The sequence below is a fragment of the Sorex fumeus genome, unplaced genomic scaffold (genome assembly GCF_029834395.1).
Source record: "Sorex fumeus unplaced genomic scaffold, SorFum_2.1 ptg000047l, whole genome shotgun sequence".
Taxonomy (NCBI): domain Eukaryota; kingdom Metazoa; phylum Chordata; class Mammalia; order Eulipotyphla; family Soricidae; genus Sorex; species Sorex fumeus.
The window spans coordinates 55,051,970-55,071,552 of NW_026606104.1; the positions used below are offsets into that span (position 1 = coordinate 55,051,970).

The window sequence follows — 19,583 nt, forward strand, 5'->3', positions numbered from 1 at the left end:
TATCTGCTACATGAAAAATTAAATGAGATGAAAGAGCAGAGAAATGCTTTAAAAATTACTTAAGTACTAGTTGAACTAAAATGTACAGTTTTGAGTCTTAGGTAACTTACTTTAGCAGATAAACCGATAACAGAGTACATAAACCCTTGATTATATTTTAGTAGACCTAAGGTCCATCATGATTACTTTTTTAATTTTGTTTCTTGGGCTATACCCAACTGGTCAGGGTATATTCTTGGCTCTGTGCCCAAGAGATTACTGCTGGTTGGCTTAGAGGACATAGGATAATGGGTGCCAGGGATCGAACCTGGGTTGGCTGCATACAAAGTAAATGCCCGACTCGCTGTACTATCTCTCTGCCCTCCCCATTTTGATTACTTTTTAAGTGACATAATTCTGTATTATGATGGGTGTAGGCAAAATTTCACGTTATGTTGGCTTTATCTATTCAAGATAGTTTTGAATGGGCATTTTACTTTTCCATTCTTACTGTAGAGACTCATTTCTATTCAGTTCATCAAACAGATAGCAAGTGTTACTGTCTGGTACTATTTGGGACAGGGAAACTAGGGCAAATAAGATTGCAGTCCCTGATCTTGGACTGGGATCACAATTGCCTTAATAGAATTAAATCTGTATAATGAGTACTTATCTTCAGAGAACATACTCACAATTTATTGTGACACTTATTTTTCAGGTGCTCGTCACAATCTATGCTGATTATATTGCCCCTTTATTCGACAAGTTTACACCTCTGCCTGAGGGAAAGCTTAAACAGGAAATTGAAGTGATGGCGAAGAGCATTGACTTTCCTTTGACTAAAGTGTATGTTGTTGAAGGTAAGACTCTGAGATTAAGAAGGCTTTTTTTTTCCAAGTGTTTTGTTCTATTTGAGTACTTTATTCTTAACACTTTAGTAAGAGAACTAATCAGGCATTTGATTTTTTTTTTAATTTATTACTTAGCATTTAGGGTTTTACACTTTATTTTTGTAATGCTATAGAGGAATTAACGACGTAGACCAGTGATAGATTTGGTGCTCCTACAGCCAAAGCCTGCTCTTGCCTACAGCTAGACTTGGTTGGCTCAAAGTGTTATTTAAATTTTGGTCAAGGCTTTTATCACTCCTCGTATATCGTGTCTTTTAGACTGACTTATTTACTTCTGTTGCCTGTCTGACTCCTTTAGATGGTACAGATTTTTTTTTTTCTTTTTGGGTCACACCCGGCGATGCTCAGGGGTTACTCCTGGCTCATGCGCTCAGGAATTGCTCTTGGCGGTGCTCAGGGGACCAGATGGGACACTGGAAATCGAATCTGTGTCAGCCATGTTGGCTGCGTGCAAGGCAAACGCCCTACCCGCTGTGCTATCACTCTAGCCCCTAGATGGTACAGATTTTTAGAATCTATACATTAAAAAAAAATTGAGTTGGAGAGTGTGGCATAGTCAGTTCCTTTTAGCATAATATGTAATATATATGTATAAATACATATACACATATATACAATATTTTTTGTTTTGGGGGGACATACCTAGTTGTATTTAAGGCGAACTCTGGGCTCTTTGCTCAGGGATGAAACCCTGGTCAGAGCATGCAAGGCAAGCACCTTATACCCAATACTGCCTCCAGCTCTATATTTTGCCTTTCATATGATTGCCTTTGAAAGTTAAGCTGTTGGGGCTGGAGCAGTAGCACAGCGGGTAGGGCGTTTGCCTTGCACGCGGCTGACTCGAGTTTGATTCCCAGCATCCCATACGGTCCCCTGAGCACCACCAGGGGAATTCCTGAGTGCAGAGCCAGGAGTAACCCCTGTGCATTGCCGGTGTGACCCAAAAAGGAAAAAAAAAAGAAAGTTAAGCTATTAGCCCATTATTACTCTAAAAGGTTCAGAAACACCTATATAGTTGTAGAGGGAAAAAAAAAGAGCAACTAGTGTGGTCTCATGATTTTTAGAATCTATACATTAAAAAAAAATTATTTTTCCCAAGGGTGTGGGGAGAGTTTGGGCCACACACTATGGTACTCAGGGATTACTCCTGCCTCTGCCCTCAAGGATCACCCCTGGTGGGCTTGGGGGACATATGGGGTGCTAGGATCAAACTCAAGGATGTGAAAGGCAAGTGCCTTATCCACTGTACTATCTTTCTGGTCCCTACATTAAAATTTACGTAAATAAGTTAGTCTGTTTCTGCTTTCATTACTTGCCAACTGTAGAACCTTCTGTAAGTCAGTTTCTCCCTATAATTTTGAATTTTACTATCTCTGAGTCATAGTTAGCACATGCTTTATGTATAAAGGATAAGATAATGCAGTCCACATGGTTTTTATTCAAATTAATGGTCGTTTTAGAAAAATAAATAAGGCAGGCTATATAATCAAGATTGGCTGTCCTTTAATAAGCATTAAAAAGTAAGAAAGTTGGAGTTGCCCTAGTTTGCCCATCTCCCTTCTCAGCTTAAAAATCACCAGAGAAGCTGTATATCAAAAGAAACAGAGGGGCTGGAGCGGTAGTGCAGCAGGAAGAGTATTTGCCTTGCACGCAGCCAACCTGGGTTCGATTCCCAGCATCCCATATGGTACCCCAAGGACTGCCAGGAGTAACTCCAAGGCATCTCCGGGTGTGACCCAAAAAGCATGGCTTGTATTTATGCTTTTCTATTTCCATGTACTTTTTTACAGCATAATGTAATCTTACATAAATGAAGTTTTATATCTTTCGCAATTTATTGTTGAGATTTTTCCCTATTTTATTAAAATTCTTCAAAAATATAGTTTTTTGGCTGTTTAGAATTACATTTCATAACTTTATGATGTAATCATTTCACTGTTGTCGGATATTTAACTTTTGCTCCTTATTGCTCTAAGCTGCAGTGAACATAAAAATTTATTGGCAAGACTTCAGCCAGACAGGCACTGTTAATATACTTCTTTTCTTTTAGGTATTAAACAATTTAAATGTTACTCTCCTTTCCAGCAGTTCAGTTTCTAGGAGTCTCTCCAAGGACCCCAAACTTTTTAATTATTTCCATGCTTGAACTGTCTCTTCCTTAGGATCTAAACGCTCTTCCCACAGCAATGCTTATTTTTATGGCTTCTTCAAGAACAAGCGAATAGTTTTGTTTGACACTCTACTAGAAGAGTATTCGGTACTAAACAAAGACATCCAGGAGGAGTCGGGCATGGAATCCCACAATGATGGAGAAGGGGACGGTGAAGAAATTAAAGCTAAAGTTAAAGTGAGTTCTGCTTTTTCCTGAGACCCTGGCATAGTTTTATAAACCGTTCCTGTGATGACTCAAAATAGCATCAATCTTTATGTAGTGAGTGTAGAACTTAGGGAGGCTGAACACTAGGCGGCTGAAAACATCACAGCCAGCCCCTTCCAGAGCTGGGATTTGGGAGTTTATCACTTCGGACATGTTAGACCTCGTGAGCTTCTTACAGAAATGTACACCAAAATGAGAAGCATAAAACAGGAAAGCTCTTATGATTGTAAGCTATCTTCAAAGCAGGAGCTTTGTACATTTTCCTGACATGTTTTTCAGCAGAGCATTCTCACCAGAGAGAGCGGAGATGAATACCTCGTTTTCAGCGTCATTGAGATCTAGTCATGATAGGCTTTGCTGTAGAGAGACTTAATTTGAGTCCTGGTTCTGCCGTGTGTGCCCTTGGGTACACTATGTAATTGTTGCTCTATTTTTTTGTTTAACATATATTTATGAAATGTATAGTCTGTGCTACTTTGCTGAGCACCATGTATAAAAGTATTCCATATAAGTCATAAACTTTGCTCTCAAGGAGCTTAAGACTTAAATGGAAGAAGGTCCTCCGGTCCCATAACTTCTGGAGCTTTGTATACTGGATGTTTCTTAAATATGACCTGAGAATGTAGGAAAACTTCTGAATTCTTTCCTGAGTGAGGTCAGCTAATGCTAAGTACCAGCACTGAGTGGGGGCACAAAAGACAATGGTGAGACATAATACAAATGAATCAGATTGGCTGAAAAGATAGGATAGTGGGTAGGGCACTTGCTTGCACGCAGCTGACCCCTGCATCAGCCCTCAGCATTCCATATGGTCCCCTAAGTGCAGAGCCAGGAGTGACCCCTAAGCATCACCAGGTGTGACCCAAAAACAAAAGAAAACAGAAACTCACCAGTGTTGTAGGAGTGATGGGATGTGCCTCTGCTCTGCTGCTTACAGAGATGGTTTGGGGTCAGTGTAACTCTGGACAAGTAAGAGGACTCTCAAAGCTTTGACATCTTGGCACCAGAGAGATGGTATAACAGATTGCATGTCTGCCTTGCACAGGGCCAATGCGGGTTCATTCCTTGATACCCCATATGATCCCCCAAGCCTGCCGGGACTGATTGCTGAGTGCATTGCATGTGACAAGATTCTTCAATCCCAGATCAGCCACATGCAAGGCAAGCTTCTTGCTGTACTATCTCGCTGGCCCCCACAAATTTTCTTAAAGGAAAGCATGTTTGGGTTAGGCAGTATTTTGACATGGGCATGGATGAGGCTTTTTGGGTTGAAGATACAAAATGAATAAAACTGGAGGCAAAAAAGAGTAAATAATGTCCTTTTTGAGATCTGTGATTAAATGGATTCTTGTAAATAGGAGTAGAAAGGTAGGAAAGGACTTCTAGAAGCCACGGAGTGCTTTTCTTCCTGGATGCAAAGTTTAGATTGACTTAGGTAGAAGCTAAATCTGTTTGCAAGTTTGTTAAAATTCAGCAATGTAGTATAGACTAGGGTGTGTTTGTGTGTGTGTGTATCTCTGTGTATGTGGATATTTTGTCACACAGCAATGTGTGTGTGTCTGTATGTGTGTATTTTGTCACACTCAGCAATATGTGTGTGTGTGTATTTTATGTCACACTTGGCAATGCTCCTGGCTCTGCACTCAGGAATTATTCCTGGTGGTGCTTGGGGGATCATATGGGATACCAGGGATTGAACCTGAGTCGGCTGCATTCAAGGCAAACGCTCTCCCTGCTGTACTATCACTCCGGCCCTAGATCCGTGCATTTTAAGCTTTTTCACTTGCAACCCCTTTTCTCCTGAGAAATTTTTATATGATCCCAGGCATATAGGTATGTAAAACAGTTAAATAAATGAAAAACTTACTCACAGCGGTAGGGCATTCGCCTTACAAGCGGCCAACATGGCCGGCCCGAGTTCGATTCCTCCTCCCCTCTCGGAGAGCCCGGCAAGCTACCGAGAGTATCTCGCCCGCACGGCAGAGCCTGGCAAGCTCCCCGTGATGTATTCGATATACCAAACACAGTAACAACAAAGTCTCCAATGGAGACGTTACTGGGCCCGCTCGAGCAAATCAACGATCAACGGGAGGGCCTTTACCTTTTACCTTTTACTCAAAATCAATGATAAAATTTGTTTTGTTTTGTTTTGTTTTGGGGCCACAACTGGCGGTGCCTAGGGTTCACTTCTGTGGTGTTTAGGAGACCGCACATGATGCCAGTAATGGAAGCGGGATCTGCTGCATGCAGGGCATGCTCCTATACCATCTCTCTGGCCCAAATAAAAATAAACTTATTGTAGAACAAAGTTTTAAAATTTTTCCTTGCATCCTCTCCCCCTCCCCCCCCCCCCCACACACACACACACAAACAGTACTCACAGTTTAAGAAGCTAGGCTCTTGGGAATGGAGAGATAGTGTTGCAATAGGTTTGTGCTTTGCATGATCCTGATGATGGTTCATTCCCTAGCATCCCACCCCTTATGGTCTCCCAAATACCGTAGAGCCAGAAGTAAACCCTGAGAACTGCTCGGTGTGGCCCCCCTCAAAAAAAAAAAGCAAATTGATATAAAGAGAGATACTAAGTAAATACTCAAAGAGAGCAGGTAGGCAAAAGTTTAGGGAACTGATTTATTCAGCTTCTGCCACTGCATATCTGCTATGAACAAGAGAGGAGAATGCAAAGGTGATTTTGAGCGACACATTTCATCCTTCACAGAAGTTATCTAAAATCACACCGTACTCAGGTGCCAGAATGATAGTATAACTGATAGGATGTTTGCCTTGCACTCGGCCAACCCCGGTTTGATCCCCAGCATCCCATATGGTCCTCCGTGCCCTGCCAGGAGTAACCCCTGAGCATCACCAGGGGTTACAAAAAGCTAAATAAATAAAACATTATTGAAAAACAATTATAATAAAAATAAAATCCCCCCACCCCTTAGAGATAAATTTTTTGGTTTGTTTTTGGGCTACACCCAGTAGTGTTTAGGACTTCTAATTTTGTACTCAGGGATCAGTCCTGGCAGATTCGACGGGCTGTATGTGGTGCTGGGAATTGAACCCAGGTCAGCCTGTGCAATTGTACTACCCAGTGTACTACCACTCTGGCTGCCCCGCTTTTACATTTTAAAAGATACCTAAGAAACTTCCTGGAATTTTATTTTTCAGATAACAAATAGGTTAATTGGTATAACCTGTCTCAAAAGTAGCTTAAAAAGAAAATTAGAATTAGAAATTAGAAATATCTTAAAGCTATACATAAAAGTTGTCCTTGTACAGAGGAACACAGCCATTGTTAAGATTCTGTGAAAGTCTTGCATATGGTTTGTGTGTAGAGAGTACCCATGCTCCAAAGATGTACATTCAGGTTTTACCCAGTACTTAAATAGGTCATCTTAAGCAAAACATTTTAATTTTTTTGCCTTTAAAAATATACATAAAGTAAGGATAATACTTCCCATCTTTTCCTCCTTGATGTTACAAGGATGAAATAAGTGAGTCTGTGAATTTGATTCAAAAAAGGGGGAGGAGGGGAATGCTCTCATAAAATAAAAGATGCGCCTGTTCCTGTGTGATACTGATACGGAAAGACAAGAAAATCTGGCTCTGTCCAAGAGTGCCATAGTTCACAAGTCTCCATTTGTAGCATGTGATCTTTGAATGTGATGCTGAAGCAGTTCTAAACCTAGACGTAGACATCAAACTCAAGAGACAGGGGCCTAAGTTATCTAATGAAGAACTGGTTGTTTGTTTCGTGTTTTTCAAAAAAAGGATTAGACCACACCCAACTGCTATCAGAGGCTATTCCTGGCTCTGTGCTCAGGATTGACCTTTGGTGGTGCTTAAGGTTCAGAGTGTTGGAGATTAAAATTGCTTAAACTCCTGTGCCATTTCGCCAGTTCCTGACACACAGATTGTTTTTGAAAGATTATCTATAGTTCATAGTGGAGCACAAATAATATGAGAACAGAAGCCTGAAGAGTGTTTCTTTATATAAAACAGGGCTAGTACACCTACTTGGAATGGGGAAAATTGATGAACTACGTGTAAAATACCTGCTTTGTATTCTGTCTAGTATATAAGTCATTAATTACTGAGTGGTATTGATCATTATTATAACTACAGAGCGAAAGCAAATATTTCTGCTTATTACTAAAATAATAACAGTCTGATTTTATATGATTTCCATAAACATTTTAGGTTCACATACATTTGACCTGTTTTCTTGCTATTTCTTTTCACCTTGCATCTTATTTTTTTTTGCTTTGGGGTGTCGGGGAATCAAACCCAGGGCTTCATGCATGCAAAGCATACTCTGCCTCTGAGCTGCATCCTCAGGACACATCAACCTTTTAGATGTCGCATTCTCCTGAAAGTGTGTTTTAGAAATTTCTTAGCAAATGGAGGCTGGAGAGATAGTACAGCAGGTAGAGCTTTTGCCGTGCATGTGGCCAACCAGATACGGTCCCCAACATTCCATATGTTCCCCTGAGCACTACCAGGAGTAATTCCTGAGTGCAAAGCCAGGAGTAACGCCTGATGATCTCCAGGTATGATCCAAAAACAAAACATTTTTTTTCTTTTCTCTTTTTTTTTTCTTTTTGGGTCACACCCAGCGATGCACAGGGGTTATTCCTGGCTCTGCACTCAGGAATTACTCCTGGCGGATCTCAGGGGACCATATGGGATGCTGGGGATCAAACCCGGGTCGGCCGCGTGCAAGGCAAACGCCCTACCCGCTGTGCTATCACTCCAGCCCTAATAAATTTCTTAATAATAAATTTCTTTCATTTCACCCTCATTCTTAGGTGTGAATTTAATTTTGACAGCTATGGATTTTAGTAGTCAGTGAGACTGAGATTTTCATGTTGTGCGGAAATAGATTTATTTTTCTCAGTCCTGCTTTTAATATATTGTGGTACCTAAATCTAAACTTACATCTTTCTTGTATTCTTAAAATTTTTTCAGTATTATATCTTTGGGTATTGCTTCTTTTCCATTCTCTCCCTCCATCTCTCTGAAATTCCAATTAGATGAATATATGCCTTCCCATTCTGTTTCCCCGAATTACTAACCATACATATATTTTCCAGCTCTCAGAACGGCATTCTGGTCATTTTCTCCGCTCCACATTCTAGATTACTGATTATTTCTTTGAATCTTTTTCATTCATTCTTTATTCAGACTAATGTGGGTCTTTATCCCCCTTCCCTCCCATCTCTCAAATGATGACTGAAGGTTACGTCACATACACACACACGTGCTAGGAGTCACACCCTTTAGTTCCTGTTGGAATGCTTACAGGGAGTTGAACTCTTCAGTCGAGGTGCTCACTCACGTGCTCACCAGGGTTTGCACTTCTGGCCAGGATATTCGCACATATTTTTCAGTTTTGGTGCTTGCCAGGATCACAGCCTCTAGTTGTGACACTCACACATATCCGCCTAATCTTTGAGAACATTTCTGATGTGTTTATAACACGTTACCTGACACCATGATGAGCAGTTTCCCATGTCACAACATATTCCTTGAAAACAAAACTTGTAATGGGCTCATAGTACAACTGTAGTGACTTTGACACAATCGACTTAGTGTTCTGCAGAAGAAGGTCTTATATTTTTCCCACTCCTCAATCTAAAATAGACTGTAAGCTTCACGAAGATCGGTCTTCATCATTCTACCTTTATTGCAATTAAATGAATCGATCATTTTGTTTAAGGTTCTGTTTTCATAATTTAGTATTGCCCAAAGTAGGCAGTATTAACCCCTGGAGGTTGCTGTACCCATGGAGGGAGACAGCTGTAGTCTCAGTTGCTGTTGGGGGGTGCGTTATATTTGGTAGATATTTAGGGTGGGCACCAAGTAATTTTTCTCTTCTGAAACTGGAGCAGTAGCCAAATAAGTTTAGAAGCCTCTCACCAGGTTGGATGGTATCAAGGCTCTTACTGGGATAAAAGGCATACTTTTTCCTGAGGACTTGATCATTCTTTTCATTTTGTTCTTTGATTTAGAACAAGAAGCAAGGATGCAAAAATGAGGAGGTGCTTGCTGTACTAGGTCACGAGCTGGGGCACTGGAAGTTGGGACACACAGTCAAAAATATAATTATTAGCCAGGTAAGTTTGAAGCAACTGTTCTCTTTCAGTCAAAGTAGAAGGATAGCAGGCATAGGAGACCATGTAAAAAAGATGCTAAAACAGTCAAGCCTGGCTACCCAGCATGGCTCCCTCACTATCTGTATGAACTCAGCAGTTCTGAAACCTCAGTGTCTCCTCCCCTTACTGAATGAAAATTCCTCCTAGGATTGGTGCAATAATGTATATAAACATTTGGAGTAGTACCCAGGCTGTGCTCAGAACTGTGTAAATGTTTTTTATTATCACCTTCGTTATCATGACCTCCATTGGCTGTGGGAACAATGATGATGATGATTAAACATTGATAAGTTGGACATTAAAATGCCATTTTAGGGTAGGGGGCTGGAGCAATAGCGGGTAGGGTGTTTGCCTTGCACGCAGCCGACCCGGGTTCGATTCCCAGCATCCCATTTGGTCCCCTGGAGCACCACCAGGAGTAATTCTTGTGTGCAGAGTCAGGAGTAACCCCTGTGCATCGCCGGGTGTGACCCAAAATGCTAAAAAAATAGTGAAAAAATGCCATTTTAATAAACAACAACGATTTCTTGACACTGGAGAGATAGCACCAGAGTTGCCTTGCATGTGACTGATCCCAGTTCCGTCCCTGCTACCACATATGTTCCCAAGAGGACCACCAGGAGTGATTCCTGAGCACAGAGCCAGGAGAAGGCTCTGAGCACAGCTGTGTGTAACCCAAAAAGAAACAAAATTCTTTTTAGGCTCAAGAGATAGTAGAATAGGCAGGGTGTTTGCCTTGTACACAGCCGACCCAAGGTCAATCCCTGGTACCAATATGGTCCCTGGAACACAACCAGGAGTGAGCCCTGAACACCACTGTATATAGCCCAGAACTGGGGGCAGGAAATCCTTCTCATCGAAAAGTCCTATACATTCTTGAAAAGAGATGGGAAAATCTGACAAATACAAAGAAATTAACAGTAGTTCTGTCCCCCTTTGACTAACTTCCTCTAAACCGACAGTGGCCACAGTCTTGAGGCATCAGGGAAACTACGTTGCTGACTGGTTGAGTCTCAAGTCAGTCTCTAAATTCCTGAAAACCTGGTAGTTTTGGAACGGATCATAGGGGAAGGCTTGGCAACCCCTGTCTGCACCTTCCTGCTCATATCTGTAGGTATCAAATGAATTTCATGGCTTGAAGCTATGTATGACTACAAAGCTACGTAAAAGAGATTAAAGAAATCCCAAATCCAGTCAGTCCAATGTAAATTTTCAGCCTATTAAGGGAAATCCTGTCCCTTTAAATGAAGAAGGAAACCCCGTGACTTCTCATGTTCTGAGCAGCCCTGTAAGCTGGCAACTTCTTTATGTGGGCACCACACCCAGTGGCTCCAGGTGAAGAGGGGCTGGGAGGGGATTTGCGAGGTAGCGCATGCCACGCTGGAGGATCAGCAAGGCACACCCTCTCCCACCGGAGCCGCATTTCCTGGCTCAGGCTGGCAGCTTTTTGTTTTTTCCTTTTCTGGTGCCAGAAATCAAACCCAGTTCTCAGACACGCAGGCACTAAGTTTTGCTTCTGAGCCACATCCTGGCTCCCTCTTTTTTTGTTGTTTTTTTAGGGTTTTATTTTCTGTTGTTGTTGTTGTCGTTGGCAACTTTTTAGAGTCATCTGATGAATGGTTTGAAACAGCATAGTGTATGTGACCTCCAAAATCTCAGTCTTCTAAGGGACAAGAAGATATTTGTTGCACTGAAGAGAGCTCAGCAGGCTAGAGCACGTGCTTTGCATGCAGGAAACCCCAGGTTCAGTCTTCTGCACTGCATGGTCCCCCAAGCACTGAGCCAGGAGGAGCTCCTGAGCACTGTCAAATGTGACCAAATATATAAATAATGTTTTTGAAAGAGTGGTATTTGTTTTCTAGTGACTTCCAGTGGGTTGTTATTGGTGTAGAGTTTTGATTTTTTTTTTCCTCTCTCTCACTCTCTGTCTTACTGTTAAAGAGAGTTTCCTTGGACCTTTCTTACTCTAAGTATAGTTCTAGTGGTCCTGGAGAGAATTCAAGAAAAGCCTGTTTTCTTTGGTATCTCCACATCAGGGTTAGCTGTCAGGCCTGTGTCCACTAACAGTCTGATGCCAGTCAAGCCAACGGCCATTCTGAGTCTTCACTTACTTCACAGCACCACACCCAGTGGTGCTTAAGGCTTCCTTCTGGCAGGGTTCAGAGGACCATATTTGGTTCCAGAGATTGAACTCCGGTCCCTTGCATGTAAGGCAGATGCCCTATTTGGGTATTACCTCCCTGGCCTGGGTCTTTACTGCTTATTTGGTTTTGGTTTGGGGTCATGCAAGGAAGGCAGTTCTCAGGGTTTACTCCTGACTCTGCACTCAAGAATCACTCCTGGTGGGCTGAGGGGACCATATGGGATGCCAGAGATCAAACTTGGGTTGACTGCACACTAGGCAAGCGCCCTACCCACTGTGCTATTGCTCCAGCCCCTAGGTTTTCACTTTTTCCAGAAAGATAATATTCCTGTCTCTTCACTACTTTAAACCCTGAACCACAGGTTGCTGTACCAAAGTCTGTCTGTATAGGTTTGGGTAAATTTTATTTTCTTCCCTAGAATAAAAAACTGCAGTTAGATTTGCACTGTTTAAAAGCTAGCTTTTTCCCATGATCACACTAGCTCCATTCTTAAAATCACACTACGATGTATTGTTCTAATTTTTTTGATACTTCTGATCCCAGAGGGAAATCATCTTAGTAATAACTTGGGAATCTTGTGTCTTTTTCTAGATGAATTCTTTCCTGTGTTTTTTCTTGTTTGCTGTATTAATTGGTCGAAAGGAGCTTTTTGCTGCGTTTGGTTTTTATGACAGTCAGCCGACTCTAATTGGTCTCTTGATCATCTTCCAGTTCATTTTTTCACCTTACAATGAGGTATTGTATATCTTTAACATACATATTTTACTTGTGCCCTTGCCTGCTTCAAATCTGAAATTACAGCTTAGTTAAAATGGAAGAAACGGGACCTGGCAAGAGTATGAGGGTTAAGGCACACATTAAGCCTGCACAAGCCTGATCTGGGTTTGATTCCCAGATGGCCTCCCATGCACCACCGGGTATAGCCCTGAGGGCCCCGAGCACCACTGGGTTGATTCTTGCATCCCTGCCACTCACTAGAAGGCCCAAGCAATAGCACATCCTCGGGTGTGGTAGCACTGAACTACCAGCTCTAATAAGCAATTATTTCTGAAGTGGACCAGTGCCCCCTTCTGGCTCACTTGGGAAAGCTCCCTTGCCCACCCCTCTCAAAAAAAAACAGAAAGAAAACAATAGTATTGACCAAGTCCCTGATTTACTGACTTGTCCAAGAAAGTAGCAGAAAGCCCAAATAAATGAATGTTTTGTTTACCAGTCACTTAATCACTTAACTTCCCGTTAGTCGTCGATTTGCTCGAGCGGGCGCCAGTAACGTCTCCATTTGTCCCTGTCGCGTGCTAGTGTAGCCCAATGGCATCTCTTCGCTCCGGGAACATGGAGGGCCTCAAACCGATCGTTCATGATCTTGACAAAGAAGTTTACCAGTAAGAGAGAAAAAGTGGAAAATTAGACGTTAGTAGTAAAAACCTTGCCATAACTCATCTTCAGAGACTCAGAGATCATGACGTTCACTATCTCTGTGGACTGTCCAGACCACACTTCCACCAGTGAGTGGGTAAAATCCTGGGTGAGAGCATGTGTAAGTAGCGGTGGAATGAGGTGCTGCAGGACAGTGCTGCAGTGTCCCCTGAGGCAGCACGAAGACTCTCTGAGTCAGACTAGTGGGTCCCAGTAAGTGAAGTTCTGGAAACCACTGCTCAGGGGTCAGTGAGGGGACTCCATGTGTGACAGGATTAAAAAGGTGTGTGTGTGTGTGTGTGTGTGTGTGAGACTAATGGTGGTAGCATGTCAGATATTTGATATGGCTTCCAAATTAGACAAAGTAATATGGAGATCTTGAAATATCTTCAAGAAGAAGTTTTCCTTGAGACAAGTTTTTGTAAGATTAAGATAATTGCATTTCTTCATAGGAAGGGGCATTAGGGGAGGAAAGTGGAGAGGACTAGATTATATGTAGATAGCATTAGCCACACAGACTAAACATATTTTTCAGAGAACTGAGATTTCTTAGCTTTAAACTAAATTTTTTAAATTGAAAATAGTTGTTAAGTGCCTTATCTACTGCTTAATGCATTAGATTATAGAAGGCCAGAGAAAGTATAGGATTAAGGTGTTTGCTCTGAATGTGGCTGACCCTGGTTCTATCCCTGGCCCCTCGTGTGGTTCCCTGAACACAGAGCCAAGAGTAGATTCCCCAGGTCTCCCCACACCCCTTCCCCCCAATCAGAGGTTACAGAATACCTTTTAATCACCTTGTCCTTTCTGCTTTGTCACATTCTTACTGTTTAGTCCTTTGGCATGGCATGTGCTTTAGAGACTTGGTAGATAAAGATTAACTGTTATCCAGAGTATATCAACTGTAATTGTGGCCGTGATCAGAATTTCACACACACATACATACTAAATGACGATAGACTGCTCTGATTTCTTAAGCGCTTGTGCTGTTCTTGAGTTTTCTTGTCTCCGCTCACTGTCAAGCTGATCATTCTTGCGGTCAATGTCCATTGCCATTATTAAGCTGTTCTGACTGTTCTGACTTTCTTTACCCTGCTGTCAGCTGGGAGGTCAGATGGGCACACCCCAAGAGCGGAGTCGCTATCCCCGAATAGGAGGGCGTCCTGGCAGGCAAGGCGAGGGGCCTGGTTTACAGTCAGCATGGGCTGCCTGTTAGGAGGATTTGCTCTCACTGACTTGCTTGCTTGGAGTGAGTTCACTTCAGAAATATCTAAGTAAACGGAAGTTATTAGTGAAATTTGAAATGGGGTTAATCCACAGAGATATTTGCAACTGTTTTAAAAAAGCTTGGGGAAATGGAGATTTCGTTTTTAAGGAAAAAAAAACTAGAAGAGAGGGGCTGAAGAGGTAAAACAGTGGGTCTGGTGATTGACCTGGTTTTGATCCCTGGCACCGCGTCTAGTCCCCCAAGCCTGCCAGGAGTGATCCCTGAGTACAGAGCCAGGAGTAAGTCCTGAGCATTGCCAGTTGTCACCCAAAAACAGAAAACTAGAGGGGGCTAATGATGTGACTTAGTGATAGAATACGTGTTTTATGTGTATGAGGTCTGAGTTCTATCCCTCGTATTACACAAAGGAAAAAACAGAACAAAAATTTTAATAAAAATCAGTATTTATGTGGAGTTCATGCCCAATTCAATCAGCTAATCAGTGGCTGAATAAATAGCAGTACTCCTACATAAAAAAAAAAAATCAGTATTTACTATTTAAATACTGATGTAGTCAGCCACTATTTAAGTACTAATTTACTATTAGTACTTAAGAGGTTGTGATAATAAAAGATATTTTCTGGGTAATACAAGGGTTAAGGCATTTGCCTTGCACTCAGCCAACCCAGGTTTGATCCTCGGCACCCCATCTGGTTCCCAAAGCACCACCAAGTGATCTCTGAGCACAGAGTCAGGAGTAACTCCTGAGCTCATCCTGGTATGGACCCCTGAAACAAAAAGATACTTGAAAGAAATTGGGAAATTTGATCAGTTAAGAAACCTAAGAAACACAACATCAGAGCCAAGTAGTGTCAGTCTCTGTTTTAATTTTGTGTTAAAATGACATTTCAAAGAAAAGGTGGCAAGGCTAGGGAGTTAGCACATGGGTCAGGGGCACCCTTCCTCCAGTGTGATGCGTGCTGCGTGCCTCTGGAGGCCCCGCAACCAAAGCCACAACTGCAGTGGCTGAGCGTTGAGCCCCCTGACCTGGTTAGCCAAGTATTGCAGGAGAGGCTCGGACCCCGATTACTGCTTGGGAGACCCCCACTCAAAAAGCCAAACTGAACCCAAACCAAAAGCTTGCCTGGTACACTTAAGTCAGGAGTGGGGATGGAGAAAGACTTTCAGTGGTTTTGCTTGGAAGTCCTAAGCAAGTCTCAGTTTCCAATAAAGCCCCCTCTTGAGGTTCCCTTTCCACTGCTGATCTTTCCGTCTGGCCCACCTCCTGTTTCTCTGACCCCAGCCTAACTTCCTCTGCAGTCTCAGTTCATAACACCTTCAGCAAGATCACAGAGATGGCAGAGGTTAACACCCTTTTCTTTACCTTTTCAGGTTCTTTCTTTTAGCCTAACAGTCTTGAGCCGCAGATTTGAGTTTCAAGCGGATGCGTTTGCCAAGAAGCTTGGGAAGGCCAAAGACTTATATTCTGCTTTAATCAAACTAAACAAAGACAATCTGGGATTCCCCGTTTCTGACTGGCTCTTTTCAATGTGGCATTACTCCCACCCTCCGCTCCTCGAGAGACTTCAGGCTTTGAAAACGTCAAAAGAAGATTGAGTTGTCCAGGGTCTGCAGCCGAAGACATTGGTGATTATCTGTGTCCCGGCAGCATGTTCCGGCTCTTGATGTTTTTTAACTTTTTTTTTTTTTTAAGAAAAATTATTAAGAAAAGTCCAGAATTAAATACATTTAGTATCTCATTTCAAAAATGATTTTAATGATCCATTTCTTAAAGAAAATATTAGATGAAATCTTCGGGCTTAATGTTTTTAAAGGCATAGTTTTATCTTTAACATCTGTTTTGCCATCAACTTGTCAAGTGATTTGAGAAAATTCAGAGCTTTTTTTTTACTCCCACACCTATATGGAGTCTGCATATGAGGTGCTGGAGGCATGTTGAAGCCCAAGCTTCTCCTCTGAGACTGGCTGGTGGCGGGAACATTGCCCCCAGGCCTTGTGCTTGCTCTGGGGATGAGACTTGTTCTAACTTCCATGCTGTCATGGTTTAACTTGACCAATCAGTGTTTTAAGTAAGGAAGAAAGATCATTTACAAAGGCTAATATTATTTCATTGGAACTCATTATTACACTGTCTGCTCTACCAAGTGTCTCCATTTCCTCTCTTACAGTGTACTGATCAGGGGTTTCTAAGAGTGCTTTGAAATGAGGAAGAATTATGTATCAGATGTTTGAACTCTTTGGGGTTTGTTTTTGCTTCTAAAGAAAATCTTAGACTTCTTTTCCACCTCTGCATATTTACGGCTAGACTAGTACTTTTTTCAAGACATTCAGCTTTTTCTCGTTTACTCTTTTATCTTATGAACTGTATCCAGAAATTGCCATCTTGTATAGGTATTGCTATTTTAAAAGTGATAATGTAAAAAGAAGTGACATTTTAAAAGGCATAAGGGTGAAATATTGATGATTCTCCTATGATACTACAGGGAAAATATAGTTTTCTATTGCTTGAAGGGCAGAAGAGTTTCCATTTTTATTTTTGTAATTTTCAGCAGTTTAATCAGAAATACTGTTTAATCAGGCCTGAGAGTGGTTTTGAAACAGTTCTTGATATGCAGATTTTTTTTTCCAAAACGAGTGTCATGCAATATGTCTTTTACCACTTTGAAGCTGAATGTTTGCTTCAAATCTTTATCAACTTTCTGAAACTTCCTTTGTGCCTGGGGCCCCCAATTGCTGGTAATGTTTATGTACTGGGCACTGATCCCAGTGGGCTGAGCTGTCTCCCTCTGTATCCGGAAGAGACTTCTGCTTGTCTGATATTTGGGTGATGCCTTTACATGGAAAAACAATAAAATAAACGTGAACCTGGTATTGCATTATTTACTTTCCCAAGGCTTATGATTTTATCCAGCATCCGTTATCTGTGAATTCATGCTGTGACAACTGCCTTTTCTTCCTTCTGTGCCTTTAAATACAAATTTCAGTTCTGCACAAATGAAACATTAAAAATTGCCAATGCAGACTGATGTGCTTTGTCTTAATTTGTGAGCTGTGCCGTGGAGCCCTGTCAGCACTTCCTCATGCTCCTCTCCAGAGCCTCAGATTGTCCACGAGCTTCATTCCCATCATTACACATCCATTTCGTAGTCTCTGATTTGGGCTGCCCAGCTGTCTTGTTCAGTCCTTATATGTGTGATGAACTCTTTGAGGATAACTCTGGTGATGCCCAGGAGCTCTGGTGTCAAGGATCAAACCCAAAGTTCCATAATGCCACCTGCCTAGCCACTGGGGAGGGGGTGTCATTGTAGGCCACACCTGGTGGTGCTCAGGGGTCATTTCTGGCAGTGTTGGGAGTCAAACCAGCGTTGGCCTCATGCAAGGCAAGGCAAACCCCTTCTCCCAAAACACCACCCCCAATATTATTTCTGCAGCCTAATATGTGATTCTTTGAACCTAATCCCTCTAGTTTATGGCATAGAGGTGGCCAGAGAGTTCTGGTAGTTTCCTGAGATAATGACTAATTAAGAGAAAGGAGTAGAGAGGCCAAGCAGGGCGAAAATGAGGTGTACTCTGCCAGGAAGACTCAAGGCTGTACAGGGCACAGCCTTGAGGAGGACAAGGCCTTTTATTTTATTTATTTATTTATTTTGCTTTTTGAGTCACACCAGCGATGCTCAGGGGTCACTCCTGGCTCATGCACTCAGGAATCACTCCTGACGGTGCTCGGGGGACCATATGGGATGTTGGGAATCGAACCTGTATCAGCCATGTTGGCTGCGCGCAAGGCAAACGCCCTACCCGCTGTGGTGTTGCTCCAGCCCTGGACAAGGCCTTTTAAAACATGCTAATCTCTCTCTAAGGTGCTCGGTGGGTCTCTAAAGGGGAGCAGTCTCTGCTGGGCATTCGTGCTGCCCTTACTGACTCCCTGCAGAATCTCATTGTAAAGTCGACACCTGTGCAGGACAGCAACAGAATTCCTGGGATTGGTTCAGTGATTTTACTACCAAAGATGTTTCTGGCTTTCACCGCTAAGAGTCTCAGTCACCTCTCATCTTTTACATAGTGTTGCCCTTCGTGGAGAAGCCTTCCTCCATTTGCTCGTTTTTGCTAGATCGTTCCACATTTTTGTACATACGGACTACTTTGTGTAGCTCTGCCAGTTCTGAGTTTTATCATTGGCAGAAAGCTTACTAAATTCCATGTGAGAGCCTTAAACTCTGCCTAGGTCTTAAAAGGAACATTATGGAGAACTTGTACCCACACTTCAGCTTAAAGACCACTGTAAGGGCTGGAGATAGTGCAGCAGATAGGGAACTTGCCTTGCACGTGGTTGACCCTGCTTGGATCCCTGGCACCCCATATGGTATGGTTGGATTCCTGGCACCCCTGAGCCCACCAGGAATGATCCCTGAGTATAGAGCCATAAAGTAATCCCTGAGCAGAGGTGCATGTGGCCCAGCCCACCACCACCACAAATTGATTAATGTCGGGCCAGAGCAGTAGTTCAGGGGTAGGGCACTTGCATGCAGCTGACCCAGTGTGATCCTCGGCACCCCATATGGTCCCCTGAACTAGCCAGGAGTCAGCTCTGAGCGCAGGAGTCAGCTTTGAGCACCACTAAGCGTGGCAAAAAATAAAAAAAAAAACAAGACTACTATGATGTGAGCAAATAATTTCTGTGCTAAGCTCCACACGGCTGGCTGGAGAGGCAGAGTCATGAGCAGGAGGGACAGAAAGCTTCGGTCTTCTGCACTGAAGATGACTTCCAGGAAAGAGGATCTCCTGAGCAAGTGGACAAGAGACCAATAATGCCCCCAGCACATCCTAAGGTCCTGTGAGGTCAGGACTGCTTATATGTTGTTATATGTTGAAGAGCAGTTAGTGTTAAGGACAAAAGATAAAACACAACAGGCATATCTGGAAGACTGGGTAGGGGTGAGGCTGCTTTGTGTGTGCAGTGCAAGGACCCATCCCAGGATCCCACACTGTGTGGTGACAGTGCAAGGGACCCAACCCAGGGTCTTGCACACGCAAGGCCTGTGCACCACAACAAAGCCAGATGCTGCCCTAGGAAGGCTACTTCCTAAGCAAAGACCTGAGACGAAGTTGCAGGCCAGGATATCTGGGAAAAGAGCATTCCAAGTGCAGATCAGAGGGCCAGGCCAAGGGGTGTAGCTGGAGCGGAATGTACCAGATCCAGACATAGACATGAAACTCATGGGGGCCGAGAAGCTCACAGGAAATTACAGGTCACAGGAAGGATGTGGGTTTTTCCTAGTGCAATTCACTTGCAGCTGGAGCAATAGCACAGCGGGTAGGGCATTTGCCTTGCACGCGGCCAACGCGGCCGACACGAGTTCGATTCCTCCACCC

At 42.8% G+C, this 19,583-nt stretch overlaps 1 protein-coding gene across 1 annotated transcript in view; it reads left to right on the plus strand.

Moving 5' to 3' along the window:
- The window catches only part of ZMPSTE24 (zinc metallopeptidase STE24), a 33,112-nt gene extending 16,026 nt beyond the window's left edge, over positions 1-17,086 (plus strand). The window contains exons 6-10 of the mRNA XM_056123364.1: positions 698-839; positions 3,053-3,237; positions 9,282-9,386; positions 12,161-12,304; positions 15,582-17,086. Coding sequence (XP_055979339.1) covers positions 698-839; positions 3,053-3,237; positions 9,282-9,386; positions 12,161-12,304; positions 15,582-15,806 — 801 coding nt within the window. The 3' untranslated portion in view covers positions 15,807-17,086. The remainder of the gene's footprint in view (positions 1-697; positions 840-3,052; positions 3,238-9,281; positions 9,387-12,160; positions 12,305-15,581) is intronic.
- Positions 17,087-19,583: the final 2,497 nt, after the last annotated feature.